The 23,026-nt window shown below is 40.1% G+C and overlaps 1 protein-coding gene across 2 annotated transcripts in view; it reads right to left on the bottom strand.

Annotated features, from left to right (window-relative positions):
- Nucleotides 1-23,026, bottom strand: part of ntng2b (netrin g2b) — a 103,226-nt gene that overhangs the window by 69,494 nt on the left and 10,706 nt on the right. For both annotated transcript variants that reach the window (XM_049466593.1, XM_049466594.1), the window contains exon 3: nucleotides 474-1,117. In XM_049466593.1, coding sequence (XP_049322550.1) covers nucleotides 474-1,117 — 644 coding nt within the window. The remainder of the gene's footprint in view (nucleotides 1-473; nucleotides 1,118-23,026) is intronic.

The following is a 23,026-nucleotide window of genomic DNA, read 5'->3' as shown; positions in this document are numbered from 1 at the left end:
TTTCGGTACGAGCGCGGTCCTATGCGGAATATTTCGAAAATTTAGGTAAGACAGATAAACACTTCAGAAATGAGTAGCATTTTCAGATATTTTAGATTAAAAAGATAAAATGTCTGTATGTAAAATTACTCCATTTTTGCATTAATCTCAAGCACCAAGCACTATGTGGAGCCATCAGCTATTTTTATCGACACTTCATTTTCCTCCAAACTGCCAACAAAGCGTCACCTCTCAGATTCTCTCCCACTCTCACTTTAAACAGGTCTGTATAGTACCCTCAAGGGGGGTTGCCAGTTGAATACAGAACCCCTTACTGGGGGAAAAGGTCTAAAGAGGCTCATACAGGAGATTGATTTTCATTTATATATTTCAACTTTGAAATAAAAAGAAGATTAAGACTCTTGTGATGAGTTTCTCGTCACAAGCCTATTTGTAGGCACTAATTAAAAACATCGGCGTTTTTCAGTTCTTACCTGGCGTTCACCTCAATGTTGGAGATGGCGTAGAAATACTTAAGCAGGTTGTCCCTCTGCACGTACGTCCCCCCGAGCGCGGGCCTCAATAACCGCAGCCGCAGGTCGGTGAAGGTGAAGAAGTCACGCAGGCCCTTCATGCTCTCCATGCGCGTGTACAGGCCATCCATGTTTACCAGCTTTTCCCCGGCGAAGATGGCGAATCGCGGCCGCACCTGGAAGCTCACCACCTTGTCATTCTTGGAGCCCACCCAGCGGGAGTGGTCCTCGGTGCAGATGACTCGCGTGACGTTTGCCGCCGTCAGGTCCTGAACGCGTCGGGGAGGTATGGAGAACGCGTCTTGGCAGTCGTCGGCGTAGTACTGGAATGGCTGCCACGTTCGGCCGTAGTTGAGGGACTTCTCCAGCACCATGACGGTGGGCCGGCCGTACTCAAAGGTGATCTGGATGTCGTCGGTCAGCTCCAGGCTTTTATTCCACGACAGAGTGATGTTGGCCAGCAGCGGCTCGGGATAGCGGCTCCACGTCACTGTCTGCCAGTAGGTGACGAGACCGCCCCGCTCGCGGTCTTGCATTAGCTGGGGCGGGTGGGCCAGGTCTGGATTAGATGCATCACATTCGTCACTGCACAGATACGGATTCTCCTGGAGAACGAGAGACAGAAAGAGAGGGTTTATTCTAGGCTTAGATTTCATTTACTAATCTTAGAAATTACTTTCAGTGGCCAATATGGCTTATACAGCATTTACTGTATATCTATATGTGAATTATTTAGAAGGACAGTCAGGAATCCTCTCACACCAGTGATAGCCATTGTTTGCCCCTAGTAGTGATACAAGTGACATTATCAGCTAACAGCAATATATGCAGGACATCTTGTGGCCACATATGTTGTCTTTAATGACAGGGCTTCCAACTGATATTTTTTTTAGCAGGATGATGCTCACCCACTCACAGGAAGGGTTTCCTAGGAATGTCTCCACCAGATTGCAACACTTCTTTGGCCTGCCAATGGGATCAGCTAGTACACCAGCTTCAGCAACCCCATTCTTTTGCTCCAAGAATGAAAATTTCTTTGCAAATTTCTTAGAAATGTTACTTAGAAATCTACATTTTGGATCCTGCAAAAGGCCTTTTCTCATAACTTCAATCTTGTATCTTGTGTCTTTTGCTAGATTGTGGGGGATTATGTGTGTATAAGATTCTGGGAATATTCTCTCTTACAATGATAAACTGATCTCTGTTCAGCTTACGCACTGCATTAGTGGTTTAGATTAATGACAGCGCTGTGTGCATGCTGTGTGCAGTGTTTAGGTTAATGACGGTATTAATGCTCTTCTAACATTCTAAAGTCTTATTCTGGTATCCAGCATTAGAAGTGTTATTAGAAGAAGTGTTGAGAGCACAGCATATTAAATTACATGACTTTAAAGGCAGCCTTGTCGGAGCGAGGGATAAAATATTAATGAACTACACAGAAACACATCTTGGATTTGAGTGAGAAAAGCATATATTTTGCAGCTGTGTGTTCCACCAGCAAATGTTGTAGGATATCGTACTTATCATGTAGAAAAAAGCAGAGATACAGAAATTGAAACAACTCTAGGGTTGTGGGTGAGATACTAGGGATGTTACAATACATTGATCTGTATTGATGCATCGATCCAAACTGTAAAAGATTCAATGTATCGATTTGATACAAAAACATTAATGAATCTGTTTTTCACGCGTGTTTAGGCTTTATTTGCATGAATCTTCTCTGTGCTTTGATTTGCCTAAGCTCTAGGTGGCAGCACGCTGCTGTTTGCCAGTGCAAAATAAACAAATTGTTTGTGAAGAACCAGAATTTTATTTAGACTAGTAAAAGAAATGCTCTACCCCAAACTGTATTACAGTATGCAAGACAAATGTTATAATAAATGTGGCCAGTGGCATGGGATTCATTTCACTGGTAGATGGAAGAAACATCACTACTGTTAATAAGTACGGTCCCTTGCTGGTGTTTAGGTTAAAATGATGAAGCTAAAAGCTACACTGTCAGCAGTTCCTCATGTGTCAGTATACCTGATCTAATCTCAGTAAATAAACACTGACCTGTCCTGTTAACTAACATCTTCATTCTCTTTATTACTGTTCTGTCTCTTTTGGGTTGGTGAATGGTTTGGTTAATCTTACATGGCTACAATTAAACTGCGGTTTGGCAAAAACTCACTTTACTGAAAGCTTTGCTTCACCTTTGGGACTTGTTCTGTAAGTGTGCAGCTGCGACTCCAAACTTTTTTCTAAATTTTATCCCAATTTCCTCCTAATTTACAAAGCCAGATACCCAGCTCGCTCATTAGGACTCCCCCTATCACTAGTAATGCCCCAACACGAGGACCCTGCATCTGCATCACCCCTTGGAGTGGTGTGGGAAGAGAGCGTCATCACCCACCCAGAGAGAACAAAGCCATTTGTGCTGTCTCAGGGCTCTGGCAGCTGATGGCAAGCTACATGAACGGGATTCGAACTGGCAGCATGTCTAATCATGGTGGCAGCGCTTGGCCCACTGGTCCACATGGAGTTTCTTTAAATTTGACGTTGTGTTTTTGAAGCTAGTAATGTTTGTGTTTACTGACTGCTAAAAAATGCATCTGTAGATGAAGTTTATTTACAGTTTTTCCACATTGTATACACACAAAATATGGAACTATGCACACAAAACCAAAAACATGAAGCTCATGTGTGAACATTTTGATTCCAAACTGCTAAACTCTAAGCAAAATCACACATGTTCTCACTCAAATATCATTCTAAATCACAACTTTACAAATCTCTAAACACAAATTTAGTTAAGTTATTTAGTTATTTAGTTAATCATTTAGTACACATTGCTCACCTAAGAATCACTGACCTTCAGATGCATAAATTATAAATACATTTTTGTTACCTCTTTGTTTGTGAACTGTTTTTCATCGTTATGTTTCTCATTGTACTTACATAGGTCAAAATTACAGTTTTGAAACAAACTACATACAGTAAAAACAGCTTACATTTGTGTCACATATACATGTAGTACTGTAATGCTATATGGGGGGGGGGGGGGGGGGTGGTCCTACACCTCACTAAATAAATATAACAGAAAGCCTTTTCCATAGACTTGGCCTGTACAAATAAAACAAATACAAATGAAAAAAAAAAAAACAAATAAAAATAAATAAAAAACAAATATTTCTGATTATAGTGCTCTGAATTGATCTTGTCAGTGTTTATTTGATGCTCTGCTGGAGATAAGTATATAAATAGCTGTATGTGTTTTTTTGGTGGAAGGAATCAGTTTTGCTAGAGATTTGTGGAATTTAAACAAAGCAGTTAATAATTTTCATAGTTTTGAGAAATGTGTTTAAACTTTTGGGGAAAACTGTAATCAATGTGGGTCATTTCATTTCACCTGTCAGTGGTGTTACTGTTTTGGCCGATTAGTGTACAGGCGGATTGGCATTACGGGCGATTTAGACCTTACAATACTAAAAAGCAAAAGTGGAATAATCATACTGACACATACACACACACACACACACACACACACACACACACACAAAACATAATTCCACACCCTTATTGTCTTCACATAAAAGCAAAAGTAGATTAACATCTCATACACACACACACATAACACTGCACACATCTTCACATAAAAGTTAAAGCAGAATATCATCTCACCCTCACTCACACACTCTTACACACACACACACACACACACACACACACACACACACACACACACTCATAAGAGCAGCTTGTTACAGTGCTGCGTCTTGGGAAATAAATCATTTGATTTATGAAGTCAGGAAGATAGAAAACTAAAAAATAAATAAAAGGAGAGATGAAACAAAGCATGAGCAGCGAGACGGAGGGAGGAGGGTGAGAGAGAAAGAGCGAGTGAGAGAGAGTGAGAGAAACATAAAGAGCAGACGAGATCTAACTGGGTGGTAAAACCACAAAGCAAGCGCAAGTTTCTTTTTTTTTTTTTCTTCAGCAGGATTCATTATTCCCTCTCTCCGCTTACTCCAGGCCTTCGCTCCTTTAACAACACTCCTCATTCACCATTCACTGTAACTACCCCCACACACACACCACACACACCACACACACACACACAGCCGAAGATCCATCCACTATCAAAGCGTCCTTCCAGCCACCCGTGGCGTGTTTTTAGATTTAGGTTTAGAGACATCGTGAACGACTTATAAGTCATCCAGGCTTTTTTGAGCAAGCGTTCTCAGTGACTATGAAAGAGAGAGCGCATCCGTCTTCCAGAACAGGAGCTCAGCAGAACTTCATTCATTCTGAATTCTCCAACTTTCTAAATATTCTAACAAACTTATGCAGCTGCTTCGGTACAGACTATGAGTAACCAGATCATGTACATCCTCCTGGCTCTGTAGAGCTGGATCTGAACTGAAACTGTGACTATAGAGTTCAGTATAGGTTTATTTATACTCCTGCAGTCATTTGCAGTCTATCCTGAACCATAAGTTGACCATGGCTAGTTTAAAACTAGTGGTGTGCAGATCCTCCACTGTGCCTTTTGTGCCTCATTGTCGTGTTCAAGAGACCAGTCTGAGATGATTCACGCTTTATGGCATGGCGCATTATTCTGCTGGAAGTAGCCATCAGAAGGACATGGACATGGTCAGCAATGATACTCAGGTAGTCTGTGGTCACTGTTAACACGATGCTCAATATGTACTAATGGTCCCAAAGTGTGCCAGGAAATCATCCCCCACACTATTACACTATTTTAGCACCACCACCACCAGCCTGAACCAGCTCTTGATAAAAGGCAGCATGTATCCATGTTTTCCTGTTGTTGACGCCAAATTCTGACCCTACCATCCATCCAAATGTCGCAGCAGAAATCCAGACTCATCAGACCAGGTAACGTTTTTCCAATCTTCTATTGTCCAATTTTAGTAATCCTGTGCAAATTGTAGCCTCAGTTTCCTGTTCTTAGCTGACAGGAGCTGCACCCGCTGTGATCTTTTGCTGCTGTAGCTCATCATCCGCATTAAGGTTTGACGTATTCTGCATTCAGAAATGCTCTTCTGCAGACCTTGGTCTGAATGGTTAATTGAGTTGCTGTTGTCGTTCTATCAGCTCGAATCAGTCAGGCCATTCTCCTCTGAGCACAGGCATCAACAAGGCATTTGCGTCCACTGAACTGATATCCGCTCACTGGATATTTTCTCTATTTCGGATCATTCTCTGTAAACCCTAGAGATGGTTGTATGTGAAAATCCCAGTAGATCAGCAGTTTCTGAAATACTCAGACCAGCCCGTCTGTTACCAACAACCATGCCACTTCAAAGTCATTTAAATCACCTTTCGTCTCCATTTTGACGCTCGGTTTGAACTGCAGCAGATCGTCTTGGCCATGTCTACGTGCCTAAATGCATTGAGTTGCTGCCATGTGATTGGCTGATTCAACATTTGCATTAATGATCAGTTAAACATGTGTACCTGACCTATGTTCCCAAACAGTAAGTCACAAGGTTTTGGAATGACTAACAATAATATAACTAATAAAGTAAAACTGAAGTCAGGTAAACATTATCTCCATTAGAACTGTACCAATGATCAAAGGCTTATGGTGTTGCAAGCTGGTTGCAATATGATGCCTCTGATTCAACTATTCAACAATAAGAAATGTTTCAATAACGGTGATATCAGTTTTGTGGTATATCGATATGTATTAGAATCACGGACAGGCGTTTTTTACTGGCGTTAGCTCGCCGCAGAGCTCAACACATTCAGCCCCCGTAGCTGGGCTACGTCAGTCGTGATGACGTAACCACACAGGCACGTAGCCAAATAGGCTAGGCTAGGCTAAAATGGCTAGGCTCGGGTCCGCTTCGCTACACAGCAAAAATGTCTCGCGCTGGAGACAAACGGAGCCGGGACGAGCGGATCCAAGGCTAAGGTAGACTCTCTCGGCCGCAGGTCCGCTCGCTCGGCCGAGGGTCCTCGAGGCCGGCCGCGGGTCCGCTCCCTTGCCGCTTTGCTGCAAATTGTGCTGGAGAGTGCAGCCGACCAGCAGCGGTAATGTTAATACATCTAATCTGTTCCACCACTTCAAGCAACTCCACTACATACAATATTTTTCTTATACTGACTGAAGCACTTTTATAGCTTATGTTGTAACTAAGTTATTCATAGTTGATAGAGCCTGTAGGTTTGTTTATTTGACGGGAAAATCTTGTTGCTTTTACGTATATAAAGGCTTCTTGTATTCTATATCCTAGTTAAAAACACTTGTTTTAATCTGTTAAATTTGTTCACAAAGAATAAGAAGCTCTGCCTCTGTTGTAATTTAAAGTTATTTTTATTGGTAATAGTTATATAGGCTTATGTTTGACAGGGATGTCATGTTATTATTTTGCTATATGCAAATAATATTGAGCATTCATTTATTTTGACTACTTTTATTTCTAAAGTATTAAAGTTTTTGTGAAAGGAGGTTTCAAAGTCTTAAATTAAATTTTCAGACAGTAGTAGGTACAGATTTCCATTAGATAGATAGATAGGTAGATAGATAGATAGATAGGTAGATAGATAGATAGATAGATAGATAGATAGATAGATAGATAGATAGATAGATAGATAGATAGATAGATAGATAGATAGATAGATAGATAGATAGATAGATAGATAGATGTGCATATAATGAGGGTATCTGATGCCAGCCATACAAAAAGTGCAAATACACAGTTATACATGTATCCTGTTTTTAAGTGAGTGTTTCTCTGAGTATTTGATTGCATTCAGTAACGCAGATCATTAATGAGGACAGGATGGAAGAATATAGCCTGATCCAAAAAAGAGTCCAACCTTCTTTTCCATCATGTGGACAGCCAATTACTTCACCCGTGAGGTGCTGAAACACAAAGTCCAATCTGTTTCAGTTGACTGAAAGGATCTGCTGGAATGCTCTGGTGCCAGATCCCAGAAATCCCATACACTGAGAGGTCTTCCCCACCGAACAGCGGCAGCATATTAGGCATAATGTTTTGACTCATGGTTTAACAAACTTAAAGCAATAGCTATGGATTTTCAAGGGTTAAAGAGATCTAGTTCTTAAAGTCTAGAAAGCAGACAGGCTGCATCTGTGCATGAACACGCACACACACACACACACACACACACACACACGTAAACACTTCCTCAACCTATTAACCCCACAAACTAGCACTCTAGTTGGATTAACGAGGAGGATGTTAGACAGAGACCTCCACTGGAACCCTGCCAGCTGATGCAGACAGTGGACTGTGACATGCATGCATGTAGTGTGTGTGTGTGTGTGTGTGAGTTGCTAATATAATAAGATTTTACTTTTTTTTTCCTTTTCAGCATTGACCAATCCCATACTTAGCTGCATGATGTTTTTATGCTTTCTTTGTAAAAAGGAGACAGTGTCAAGAAAACATTACCTCCATAAGAATTGCATCAATGCACATAGTGTTATGTTGTTGCAATGCAATACCTTGTTGCAATGCAATACCTCTGAATCAACCAGCAGCAAACAACAAAAGCCAAAAGCAGCAATAGCAATTTTCATGCATCTTGGCATTTCTCTCCTCCACCAGTCTTACACACTGCTTTTGGATACCTTTATGCCACTCCTGGTGCAAATATTCAAGCACTTCAGCTTGGCTTGTGATCATCCATCTTCCTCTTGATTATTATGAGAAGTTTTCAATTTGGTAAAAAATCAAAGAAACTGTATATGATGATAAACTAAAAGGACAAACGTATTCAAGAGACCTTCAGTGAAACCCTGCCAGCTTCTACTCCACCTGATGCAGGTCATGAGCTTTGATGTGCATCTGTATGTATGTATTAGTGTTAGTGTGTCATCACATACCCTCCATATGTCTCCATGCATATCTACCTGTACATCATGTTTATCATGTCAGTTTAGTTGTATCTGTGTGAGAGTGTGTGTGATGCTGATAAAATATGCGTAATGCGGGATACCTACAAAAGTAAAGCAAGAGTGTGTAATCCGTTCCTCCCCCTCACTTAGCCGCCTGGCCCACAGAGGATCACACACACACACACACACTCGGCCAACTGTTTCAGCAGGTGGCCTACATCACTAAGCCCCTGAAGCAATTATCCTCACTGGAATCCCATCGCTGCAACAACAATCGGCATGGCGCTGGAGCCCTGTCGCCGCGTACACATGGCAACCTGATAAATGGACCCTCCCCAGAGTGTGTGTGTGGAAAAAGTGTGTGAATGAGTAAGAGAGGTGAGAGAATCAGCAGAAACACACTAGTTAGAATGTATAACTTCACCCACTGACTCAAAAAATCAATTAGCTTTTAACACCAGCAACATGTGATCCACGCTGCAGCTGATTTAATCTCGTTTTGTGTGTGATTGTGTGTGTGGGTGTGTGTGTGTATTGACACTGTTTGATAAATTAATCTGTAAAGTTACTCACTTTATTGGTTAACCTACTTTTAATAATCAATAAAAACACTAGATGTTCACAAGTGATTTCAAGCGATTCCCAGTCGAGTTCTGAGTCTCTGGGGTTTAAGTCAGGGTTAAGTCTGGGTTGATCTTTGGGGGCAAATCCCTGTTGAGACTCAAGTCTCTGAGGGTGAAGAGTTTAGTCTCTCAGTCTGAGTTGGGACTGAAATCTATATGGTGCAACTCAAGTGTCTAAACTTTGAGTCTGAGTTGTGTCTCATCTTCGGAGTGTACCTCTTAGGATGTTTTCTTAAAATAATTATATTTCAATTTTTTATTCCATTTTTCCCCTAATTTACAAAGCCACTACACTAGCACATGCCTTCTCCGACACATGTAAAGTCCATCACTGCCTGGAGTCTACCCATCTACCTATGCAGAGAGAGCAAGGCCAATTGGGCTCTCTCAGGGCTTCGGCAGCCAAAGGCAAGCTGCATAAACAGTTTTGACACCTGCACAGTTTAGTTTGGCTAAAATGGACTCTAGTCTGTTTGTATTGTTGGTGCACAAAACAACTGCACCAAAACCTGTTAGAAAAACTGGTCTCAGCCTGATTTCAATCGAATTACAGAGCAGTTTGTTTCTGGTATGAACGTGATCCAACCTCAATCAGACCCAACTATTAAATATACTTCTCATAGCCCGAGCAATAAGTGAAGACAGCATGATCACGTGCCGCATTTTGTTCCTTTTGTGGTTTTCCTTGTGTGAAACTAAACCAAACAAAATGGGGGAAAACTTTAAAATTGAACTAACTTGTTAACTAATTCAGACCAAATTATAACAAGACTCCAGTCTATTAAGTCTCCGTTTTTGGGGTTTGAGGAAGAACTAAGACTTGAATCTTCAAAAAAAGCTTAAGCCAAGTCTTCGGAGTCCAAGTCTTACGTTTTTGGGAAATAAGGCAAAGCTAAAACTCAAATCTATGAGCTCAAATTGAGTTTAGAGTCTCTGGGGTGTGAGACTCACCTAGAGTCAGACCTAATCTTTGAGGGGTCAATTCATATCAAGTCTCAAGTCACAGGGTGTGACTCTGAGATAAGACTCCGAGGTTTGAGGCTGAGTTGTGTCTCACCTTTGGAGTGTAAATCTGAGGCAAGATCTGAGTCTCTCAGTAGACAGTAGATTGTCAGCAGGAGTCTTGATTAACTGGAATTTAACTCCAAGTCTGAGTTAAGTTCTCACTCTCTGGAATGGGAGTCTTATCAGTGAGCCCAGATTTAAGTCTCTAGAGTCCATATTGGGGTGTCTATTCTCTGGGGTCTGAGTCTCAGGTCATTGCTTATACTCTATAAACATATCATAACCTAACAAAAATGAACAAACACACACAAAGTAAAGTTATTAAAAGCCCTTTCTTTAAGGATATATATATAAAAAACAGCTGAGCTTCAGCCCAGGTGTGAATACTGATGAACCACAAAAAGGTGACGAAGAAATATGATCCTTGCACATCTGATTATAAGACCCAGAAAAAAACATTTGTCCTTTATAAAACATATTTGGAGCAACCTACAGAGAGCCCCAGCACAATGTCCTGCTCTAAATTAAAACCAAAGATACCAAAATGCTTTTAGACCAAGTCTATATATAGTTATATTGAAATCCTTTACGTCCTTCTCCTCTATAAAGTAATACAAAGGCTGTTAGACTTATAAGAAAAGCAGTCTGTGTGTAGTTCAGTAGAAACATTTTGTATAGGGCTGGGCGATATGGGAAAAAATCTATAAATAATCTAAAAATAAAGGAGAATCATAATGTAGTACTAGTGCTGGGCGATTTTCACATTTAATTCTGATAATTCGAATTACAGTTTTAATGTGATTTTTTTTAAAATCTAAAATATCCAAAAACACTCCTCATTTCTGAACTGTTTATCTGTTTTAACTTGGCACCTCCCACGGACCAACGCGCAAAACATAGTTTTGAACCATTTCTTTGTCATCTGTAGTTTGATTTTTAGTAGGGGGGAAAATAATTGATTATAATCTAAAAGCGGATTTTTTAAAATAATCCGAAGATTATTTTTTCGCCCATAATTCCCCAGCACTAGGTACTAAAGGGAAATATATTGTCACTGTCCAATGAAAAACAAGTATTTAAATTTTTGTTGATTTTTAGTTTACCACATAATCTGACGTAATTAATAAACCAATAGGGTGTTAATTAAGTTAAGTAAAGCTAAGCTAAGTAAACAAAACTGTAATTCCTAAAATATATATACATATTTTAAGGTCAAACTAGTGCTGGATGTTAATCTACACCGATTTCTGCCCTGAAAACTGTTTATCTGGGTGGGTAAAGCGCTTCCATTTATTTCCAGTAAGCTTAGATTTCCTAATTTCTACCCACTAAGGCTGAGTGCAGCAGCATTAGCATTGGGGCTAACCTCTAGCTCTTTCCGCGCAACCCTGAGTGAAAGAGCTATCGCTTAGCACGATTAGTGGCTAATGCTAATGCTGCTCCAGCAGTGATAGCGGGGGTTAGCAGAACGGCAAAAGGGTTAGAGCTTAGCGCGGTTAGCAGCTAATGCTGAAACTGAAACTCCTGTATACTCCTGAGTGGCTCGTAAAATTTATACATAAGGTGCACCGGATTATAAGGTTATAAAGGATTTTAACTGCACCTTATAGTATAGGGTAGAACAGGGAGTACAAAAAGTATCCGGTAGCATAGTTGAGTATAGGGTAGTGTAGGGTATTATAGGGGAATATAGAGTAGAACAGGGAGTATTTCCTGACTTTTCCACATCTTTTTTGGGGATTTTTATCTGTATTTTTAAGCATATTTTCTCAAGAAACAAAACAACTTGGTAAATAGAAATACCTCTAATAAAAGCAGGCTTTGTATATCTTCATTAAAATGTTAAAACTTGAATCTAGATACATGAGTCAATGGCCCTCAGCAATTTATAAATGATTTATTAGATAAAAAAAATCATAGTTCTATTATAAAGACGGTTCTATGCGGTTCAGAAGGAGCTGCTGAAGAAGCGTCTCTGAGCTTATTAATACTGATGTGAATGGAGCTGAGCAGGTTCAGATGAAGTTATGTTAACACAATCAGAACATGTGAATCTATGTGGGATTGTGTTGTGAAAGGTTTGGAGAAGAAAATCACTATACTGACCACTGTAGAAAGAGTGTGGATAGCAGTGAAGCACTGGTGTAAAGCAGAGAATGACCTTTTGAAGACAGCCTTTAAGCCAGACCTGGCAGGACTTACACAATGCATTGTTTTTGTTTTAATGATTTAGTGATGCCCTGCTAGTTGCTGGATTTTGTTGGTGAAAGTTTATATTTGTATCTCTGGCCTGCATCAGGCAGAAGCTGCATGTGGGTCAGAATCAGCAGTAAAGTGGTGTGGATGTTCATGTTCGGTGTGGAACTGTTGTCAGACTTGAAATGTCGCAGTCTCCCGATAGTTAGTGCAAAGTTTGGCTTTGTGGGCTCATCCCAGATCTGTCAAGGAGCGGGGAAAACACTGTCATGTGTATAACTGGGAATAAATGCAATTCACACTTTTAATACTATTTTAAATCCTAATGGGTATGACACTTTCTTAAGTAGAAAATGGCTCTTCTTGATCATTTTCTGTTTTAAATAGTAATAAAATGAAATTTTTAAAATATTTTCCCTCATGCACCAGTAGATTCCTAAAGGAGTTCTCCTCAAAACAGAGCCTCTCTATACTAGCCGTGGCTTTAGTGAGTCGCACTATAAATTCAGCTTTGCCATTTGGATAAGGTTTAAGGTAAAGGTTCGAGCTTTGATGTAATATTCAGTTTCTTCATGGGCATTTATTTAAAGAAAAGGAAGCTTTATTATTCTCTGGCTATGACTTAATTCTCCCATTCCCACACCTTAATAACCCGATTTAAATAATCTCATTTACATACCTTTATGATATCATTAAGTCGTGGCCACACATTATTTTTTTTTTATCATGATGGCTCTGTATATATATATATATATATATATATATATATATATATATATATATATATATATGCTCTATGTTCTGACTGTGTAAATGAAAACTACAAATGATATAAACCAGTGCTTAGTTCAGGGGTATTTAATTAGCAGGTTGTATCCTGTATACTGGAGTAGCTGAGTATCAGCAAGTATTATATACTGAAAGTCACATTCAATTACATTAATCAATCATAAACCAAAAAGATACTTCAAATATATTTTTACTACTAAATAAAAATAAATAAAAAATTTCTTTACAGAAACTCTGTTAGATCTATTTCCATACACATGTGGAGGAGCTTATCAGTTCAGCTTTGAATGGGTGTGTCTACTCTAAAGATTGGTATTTAGGTTAGTAGTGGTGTTTTACATTAATTAATAAATAAATAAATAGGTATGATTCAGTTGAGAAGTGGAGGTTCATCATCTGTCTGAATGAATCTTCCTTCTGCTCACTTTATCCTCTCACTGCTGTTTCTCGCTTCAAATCTCCACTGAGGCCTCTCCCTAGAGTCACAGAATGCACAGATCTGATTGGTTGAGTAATACCTTTGGAATAATTATGACGCATGTGATTGGTCTGTGAATTTCCTGAACGGCAAAGCCTGTACTGTACAGCAGGGGTGGGTGATATGGTCCTAAAATAATCCTACAATATTTTTAGGCTATTTTTGTGATAATAATATGACAAAACATTGGTTTAAAAAAAAAGAATTGAACTACTGTAACAAAATTAACCTTAACTTGTATTTAGCAATATTATTGCGTAAAATATGATATAGTACACCTCTAACTGAGGCCGATTCTCAATCTGCATTCTTGTATGTACTTGTGTTCTTATGGACTCTTAACGTCATCAGCTCCAGCCCAAGAACTGTTCCTTTCAGAAGATCACAGTTACTTGTGTGGTTTTCATGCAGTCCGATAACCCACAATGCACCTCGCAGCAGTATCAGCGGAGGGGAAGATACCTTACGTTAAAAAAAAATAATACTGCTGTGTAATAAATTATAGTTTAAAGTTATTTTTAGGTGACTTAGACTTCAGATATGTGGTTATTAAAAAAGTGACTATGGGAAAATTTTTCGGAACACTTTCCACGCCCCAGAGAGGGTGACGTCATCAAGTACGCAGCTGTTCCAATTACAGAATAAAAGTACTGCCTCCTCCTGTCCTCGGGAGTGTGCACACTCGCGAGCCAAATTTACGTTTTTGCCAAATACATGAGTCCAGACTTGTGTACTCCGTATTGAGAAACAGCCTATGATTTTTACCAGATTATAAGAGAAGTCAATGATCCAACATGTCATGATACTAATAACGCACTCCAAATATCTCCATATATCTAGAATTAAAGTAAAATAAATGATACTGCACAGATATAATCTGTATCTAGTAGATATTTATTGGGAAATGAGAACAGTGCGAATTTTTCTTTTTCAACATACAGCAAAAATGTCAAAATTTTTCAGGGAACATTTGCGATAAAGGTATTTAAAAAGTTTGGCGGTATTATTGTGTACAATACAATACGGCACACCCCTACTGTAAAGGCTAGAAAAGATACACAGCCTAAAATAAACACTGTTAATATAGTTTAGAGGTCACTATTAGGTTTCGCTCAAAATAATTGAGTGAAAACAACTCTTTTGCTAAAGCCAAATTGTGGTATTTGATCAGGACTTCAGTGGTCCAAACCAAACAAATTAGGTTTGAAATCAACCTTAGTGAGCTAAATGACACTCCTTCATTATGATACTGCTTAAATAATGATTTAATTCTAATCTTGTCCCATTTTCTCCCCAATTTGAAAGGTAGATTTCCATATCCACTAATTAGTAGTTCTCTTATTGCCTCCTCTGATACATTTGAAGTGTGACTACATAGCCAGTGTGTTCGGAGGAAAGCTAAGGATCCCCAGCTTCAATACATCAGCTAACTGGCTCATACTAGCAGTGATACGGAGAGCAAGCACCATCTACCCACGCCTAAGACAGAGAGGCCAGTTGTTCTCTCTCGGACTCCGGCTGCTGATGGTGAATCTGAATGATCCTGGGATTTGAAATCGAACCACTCGAACCAATCGACTGCTGGACCACTCAGTGCCCATATAGAACCTTGTTTTCAAGTGTACATCCTCTCCTTTCTCCCCCTGCACCTCCAGCAGCTCTCTCTCTCTCTCTCTCTCTCTCTCTCTCTCTCTCTCAGAGGCTCTTTGTGGCTCCCTTTATCTTTCACCCCTCTTTTTTGCTCCTCCCTTTCTGTCTCTCTACAAGGAATTTCATCATGCACTGCAGTTTCGCACAGGCCTGATATGTCGATAGCTGCTAATTCAAAACACATCATTTAGTAACCAGAAACAGTGATGACTCTATTTTTGCAATTTCAGCACTAAAGCCAGTGTTGATTTGGAGTATGAATGTTGATTTAACCTAGATGCCCCCAGAGACCTCTCTCCCTCTCTCTCTTTCTCTCTAACTGTACTTCCGTCTGCCCATCTCCTCCCCTGTTCTCTCTCTCCACCTATCTTTCCCTCCTCTCTGAGCTATTTTTAGCATTGGCTCATTTGTGCCTCTAAAACAGGCAGCTCTGTTGTGGAGCAAACACACACACACACACACACACACACAAACACACACACTTGCACAGGCATATGTTCTCACAGGCAGGTTTTGAATACTAGCCAGCAATATGTTTCTTCTGCTGAATTGAACTGCTCACGCATGACACACGCATGCTCGTGCTGCTGTGTGCACGCTCTCTTTTTCTGATTTCCGCTTAGCTGGTTATTCTCTATCATTAGCGAAGCCAAACTTACACTCACACACACTTCAAACACACACTCTACGCCAGGGAGCTTTGCCAGCTCATGAAAAAATGCACCGGCAGTGCGTACACACAGACACACTGCCACAAAAACCTCAAGAAACAGGACAAGACCGACAGAGTGCTCACTGGGTAATATCACTTAGGGTTTTAAAGATGACCCCTGACCCTTTCCACCAAGAATCACCTAATTTCACACTGCAAAAACGTTTTGTCTTACTAAGCATAGTAAGTGTTTTGCTTATTTTAGGGATAATTATCTTAATTATTCTTACTTGGAATTTGTACCTTATTTTAAGTAATTTGAACTCAAAGTAAGCACAATCAAGCAGCAATCAAGTTATTCTGATTCTTGTGTCCAAAAACAGTGACTTTTTTCCTTTACTAGGTGTTACTTCACTCATTTTGAGACTTTGACATTGTTTTTTGGAAGAAATCTTACCAAGAAAATGTTGCTTACCCCATTGGCAGATTTTATTTTGCTTAATTTACATATATTTGTCTTAATTTGCATATATTTTGTCTAGTTTTTGCCAATGGATTTTTTGCAGTGCAGCCCCTTTCTCTTACACTATTATTTCCTCTTAGACATATTACCAGTTCTTTCAGTTTTGCATTTGGGTTGTATTGATTCATAAAACCCATGATACAGATTTGATACAGTGGACTCTTATTATGATTTTACAGCAAAACGTGAATTGTCTGTAGATTTACAATATTATTCGTTCATACAAGATTTCTGTCCACTCTCACAAGAATTCATCCTTTCCACCAAGATTTTATCATAACTTATAAGATTTCATCCTGCTCCCAAAAGATTTTAACCTGTTCACTCAAGCTAGATTTCATCCCACCCCTCAAGATTTCCTTCCATTCCCATAAGATTTCATCCCATCCCTTAAGATTTTATCTTGCCTATCAAGATTTCATCCCGTCCCCCAAGATTTCATCCTGCCCCTTAAGATTCCATCCCACTCTCATAAGATTTCATGCTGCCCCTTAAGCTTCCATCCTACTCCCATAAGATTTCATGCTGCCCCTCAAGATTTCATCTGGCTCCTATAAGATTTCATCCCACTTCTCAAGATTTTATCCTGCCCCTCATGCCAGATTTCATCCCGCCCCTAATGATTTCATCCCGCTCCTCAAGCCAGGTTTCATCCCGCCCCTAATGATTTTATCCCACTCCCATAATGTTCTTTCCTATCCACTCAGGACAGATTTCATCTCGCTTCTTAAGATTTCATCTCATCCCTCAAGATTTCTTCTCACTCTCATAAGGTTTTATCCAGTCCACTCAAGACAGATTTTATCTTGCCTTTTAAAATTTCATCCTGTCCATTCAAGCCAGATTTCATCCCACCCCTCAAGATTTTATTATGCCCCTCAAGATTTCATCCCACTCCCATAAGATTTTATCTTGCCTCCTAAGATTTCATCCTCAAGATTTCTTCCCGCTCCAATAGGGTTTTATCCAATCCAATCAAGACAGATTTTATCTCGCCCCACAAGATTTTTTTCTCATAAGACTTCATAGACTTCCATGGATGTCATTGTGGTGATGCAAAATTTTAGTCTAATCACTCAAACAAAACTTAACAGGTTCCCCAACATTTCCCACATTCCTACTCCATTTCACCTCTGCCTGCTAGCACAATATTTCATACTATTCACACAAAATCAAATCCTAGATTCACAAAAACTCATCCTGTCTACTCCAGTAGGATTTAATCTCATCCACCTTTATGAGATTTTCCCATAATAATTTTCACTAGATTTTGGACCTCTGAGTGAATACAGTGACAAGAGCATTAGTGAGGCCAGGATGCTGGATCATCACCACTCCGCCTCATCCCCAACTCCTCAAGTGCTTCACAGATCAGTGCTGGGGTCTTTATATCCCTCTATCCCACGTTTGACATGAGGCATTGTGCCAATACGTTCATGTTTATCTGCACAAAAGATTCACCTTTCTTTATTGGCAATTCTTTCTATAGGGACTAGACAAGCTGTGTGTGTGTGTGTGTGTGCATTTGCACACCTGCACCAGGACATGGGTGTAACTTTAAAATTGCTGAATCTATTCATTAGAAGGGGTATCCACAAATATTTTGAAATGTGTATCATGTGATTCATTCTATCATTTTATTTAGGTTGCTGATTAATTTGCTGAATTTTTTTAAATGTATATACTGTCCTGCTCTGTCCCGCTCTCACGCACTGATAATTAGCCTGCGCCGCAAGATACTGTGGTGGCTCCCGCGGGACTGCAGACCTCTAGTCCAACAGAAAACAGCCATCCCTGCTGCTCTCTGGGCAGAAAACTTGGCCCGGTTTCTCTTTTCTGTCCATCCGAGCAGTGCTGGCTAATCAGGAGCATCTGCCAGCTCACGTACACAAAGCCGAGCGGTCAGCGTTCTCCTGCCTACGTATCCCGATACCCTGCACTGCTGCGTGAGCCGCACTTCAAAAAGAGTCGCTGGCTTCAAGCGTCTCAGAGGAAACACGTGTTAGCCTCGGCGGGTCCAGATTGGTTGGTGCTGCATGAAAGGGACGATTCAGACGGGCTGGGCTGGCTGAGCCTGAAGTTGGGGAAGATAATTGGGCCAATATATAAAAAAACAAATCCAGGCAGAAAAATACACACAATCTGACTTACTAACAGAATTGCACTGCTGCCGCTCCAGCATTACGTCATGCGCTCAAAGCCAGCGAGAGAAAACCTCACAGCGTGGTCCGAGTGCTCAGCGAGGGTCCCTAACATTACTCTACACACTTCAGTCTTCTAAAATCTCTCGTCTCACTCTCTCTGTTACTGTTTCTCATTCCCTCTCCTCCAGTCCTCCTATATATCTCACTCTTCTTGTTTCTGATTCAGATCTCCAGAGTGAAACTGACTCATTTACAGCAAATATGTTCAAACTGCCCACATTTATCTTCACACGGGCACCACGCTCTCCAAGAATTAAGAATGAATTCTTATTTGATAAAATTAAAATTTCCCCCACAAGATTTCACTGTTCCCCCAACATTTCCTCTCACTCCCACTAAATCTGACCCCATTAATTCCTACAAGGTTTTATCCTGCTCCCATTAGATTTAATTCCATATACTCTTATACAATGATATAAGTCCACTCCTACAAGATTTCAACCTACTTCTTCCACTTCGTCCCACAAGAATTTCACTTCTGCAAGAATTCCTTTTGCCCTCACAAGTTTTCGTCTGGTTCCTACAAGATTTCACGTCATCCACTCCCACAAAATTTCTCCTCAGTGTAGAATATTAACACATAGGGCTCTATCATACACCCTGCGGAAGGCGAGTCATGATGTTCGTTGCTATTTAACACACTGTGAAATAGTGTTGGAGTTTAGGAATATATCTACAGCGATGGACATAGTGGTGGTCTGGAAGTGACGTGTGTTCAAGTAAATTTCTGGTGTGTTTCTATTTTGGCGGCAGCAAATACAACACTACAATTGCGCCACTGACTGATTAAAACCATGAAACAAGTGAATCATCAGCCGCCCAATTCTATCTTAGCCATGCAGGCGCGCCGTGCATGTTGTACACGCTCAGTGTCTGTCTGCTCAAAATCCTGCCCATCAGAAGCTTAAACTAGCCCAATATCTAAGCTTGCACCAGACGATCACAACATAGTATATTTTCATTTTGAACAGTTTACCATTAAGGCCTTTTGGCAACCTCAGTAAACAGAAAAGTTGCACAAAAAATGCACATCTTGTCCTTTGAATTTTCACCTGCCCCTATAAAGCAAGCCTAGTTTGGCAGGAAAACTGTGTACCTGGCAACACAGGTGACAGTGGCAATATTACAAGTAATATAGAAATAATGAACAGACTTACTGGCAATTTACATTAATTAAAAAACATTAGAGTATTAATACATTTACTTTTCCCTCTTTCAATTGAAGACATTAAAGTAGAATTTCCTGAAAATAACAACATCCTGTCTGTGTGAATGTCCCCTCTAATATGCATATAATTTTATATAATGTCCTGCAAAATCTAGTAGAACCATTAAAGTTTAGCTGTCAAGATGCAGTAAAACATGCATTGGATGAGGAGCCTCACTAATAAGAAGCACAAATGGAGAGCATGATAAAAATAATTGTGACTTATCGACTTATCGCCAGATAAGCTGACTACTAAAATAGTTAAGTGGCAACCCTATATGGAAGTGATTACAATATTATAGTAGAATTAAATTTACATTTGAAATGAGGCTCTAGTACCATGTTGGCCTGTTGGGCACCTCTAGGCTGGATACAAGATGAGGAACATACAGGTTCTCTGTGACACTGAATAACACACTTATGAATCTTATAACAGCTCATGCCAGTATTTGCTTAATATGTTGTAACAGGCCTGATCTAGGCACATCTAATATATATATACATTCTTGTGGGACTATTTTGCTTGCATGTACACACTGCATGTATCCTTTCATTATGGATAAGCTTTTAGGTGAAACTCATCTTTTAAAATCTTGTAAAAATTTGGTAGTGCATCTTTGATAGATAAATTGTATTTTTAATGTTATCGTGATTGGGTTTTTACAATAAATGCATCGAAGAGCTGGAATAACATTGTGAAGAACAGCACAGTCAATCTGCATCGCCTGTGTTCAGCAACAAAGGGAACTCTTCACGCTGCACACAGTGATCACATGATATAACAAAGCTGGATGTAGAGCGAGGTAGAGGTTCACAGTGAACGCAAACACCAAACTACTTCCTAGCCTGGGAAAAATTAGTAACGAAAGTCAAACCAAGTCATGAAAACCTTTAAGGGGCTTAAACTAATTGATGATTTTTTCGCAAAAAACTCAGGATATCTAACAATATTATCAGCATGTACCATTTCTTGTCCATATTGTGAAACAATAGTCTGTAAAATTTCACTATTGTGTTGCCCTATGATGAAACAGAAGAGTGGAAAAGACAGAGGGATGCACAGACACACTGACAGACATCAGCAGGTAAGACAGAGTACAGATGTAGAGCAAAGATACGATTCCCTCTCTCTGCTGAGAAGCACTGATTCTGTCCTGTGTGTCCTATATGGGTTATCTGAGCTCTTCCCCAAAATGAGCTTCAACATCCAGCTTCTCCTCCAGGTCTGCCTGCAGGACGATCAGTGGTGCTAAATGAGCTCCTACAACATTAACTCCACTGTTCGTCTGAGTCTGCGTCTCAGCGTTTAGGGTTCGTGCAGGGAGGAAGGGATTAGGAGGATAGAATGATGGCTGGATGGAGAGACGGAGAGAGGTGGCCCATGACCTGCCAGTCTGTCTGTCCTACATAGAACAGCACTGCTTGATTCTCCCCCGTTGCTTTTCTGCGATGAAGAGATGAAAGATAGAAAGGATGACAGGATTTAGGGATGAAGAGACAGACTGATGAAGGGATGGAATGATGGATGGAGGGAGGATCCCTGGAGTCCGCACTCTTGGAAAATAAAGGTGCTACAAAGGGTTCTTTGAGCACACTACCATCTCCTACAAAAAGGGTTCCCTGTGCAACCAAAGAACCCTTTATACGCTGGTAATCTGTTTGTGGTGGGAACATGTACTGGTGTATTGTAAAATGCTGATTTGAGGGTGATGGCTCCGTTTGGAGTATAGAAAACATGGACAGTCCAAAGCTAGAACTCCACCAAACCCAATATTTTTCACTAATAAAATAGCACTTATATTTTCCAGATGTAGAAGTTGTTTAATGTGTGTGTTCACTTTGGATCTCTACCTCACACTACTACACTCTACCTCGCTCTGCCTCCAGCCTAGTTATTAGAGGTGTGCCAAAAAATCGATTCACATAAGAATCTTGATTCTCATTTACTACGATTCAGAATCGATTTAAAATGTCCCAAAATCGATTCTGAGGGGCGGGTTTTGGACTGATTTTGGGCTGGGTATTTTTGTTGGACCTGGCAACCCGCTTCAATCCGTTGGTCCCTTCAAACCGAGGTCTTCCAGACCCACACAGAGCGTAGTAGGTGTTTGAGAATCACCGGTAAGATGGCAGAACAAGCACTATATTACCTTAGATTAACGTGTAGTTTTAATGTTTTATGGCAGAATGCTTCATAACAAGCATAAAAAAGATCGCTAGTAGTTAGTTTCAGTAACTGTTAGCTAGCTAACAAGCTAACTTTCCAGTTCCACCTTAAATAACGCTACAGGTGGCTGCGGGCTGCAGCATTTAAGGCGGAACGGAAAAATAACAATAAGCTAATCAGAGCTAATTTCAGCTCCTCATCACAGAGGAATTAAGGAATGGACAATATGAATTAATTTCTCCACCTCCTGCCCCCTTTCTGAAGAAATACAACGACCTTAAATTAACTAGTTAATCAGCAGCTGCTCCTGAACTTTAGCGCTCCACTGCTATCATCACATCAGCCCAGCAGCGTCACCTACACACCACCGCTAGTAGCCTGGTAATAAAGCAGTGTTATTTATTATTTATTTATTGTTCATTAACGTCATTGTGATATCCCAGTGATTCCTCTGTCACTGAGGACCCACATTCCTGCACATTTTATTGTTTTTGTAACACATTACTTGCTCCAGGACCAGTGTATATTATGGAGGGTTTTTTTTCAATACGATTCATAAGCCAGAAGCAGAAATATTTATAATTCAAATCGTTTTGAATCAAAAATCGATTTTGAATCGAATCGTGGCCCCCAAAATCGGAATCGAATCGAATCGTGAGATAGTAATCGATTCCCACCCCTACTAGTTATGTCACATAAGAACAGTCAGCAGCATGAAAAGCTTCCCACTGTTGCTGTACGAGGGTATTGCAATTTGAGTTCGCTGTTAACATGTGCTCGCAATGGTATTACAGTTCCTTCAATGTGTTTATGGTGACAAATTCACATCAACATAACAATGAAACTGTGATTTATTAAATCTTTTAATTGGGTGGCAGACTCTCGGGCCATGGCAATGTACATTTCTATTGACTGTGTTCAGTGACACTTGTGTTCCAGAATCTTCCAATTCATAGCAGGCCTTTAATTGTTCCTAAACAACTGAACTAACAACTTTTTCTTAAAACTGATGAGGGCAGCCTGGGTCTTTTTTACATCGTGGTAAAGTGTCTACACTTCCCAATAACCTCTTGAAGGAGAAGCTTTAACATAGGTTATATAGTGAGACTCTAATCCACATCATTTATGTCTCGAGCAACCACCA

The sequence above is a fragment of the Astyanax mexicanus genome, chromosome 17, assembly GCF_023375975.1.
Source record: "Astyanax mexicanus isolate ESR-SI-001 chromosome 17, AstMex3_surface, whole genome shotgun sequence".
In the NCBI taxonomy this organism is placed as follows: Eukaryota; Metazoa; Chordata; class Actinopteri; order Characiformes; family Acestrorhamphidae; genus Astyanax; species Astyanax mexicanus.
Note: the sequence above shows the minus strand (reverse complement) of the source record. Positions and strands in the feature narration are given on the sequence as shown.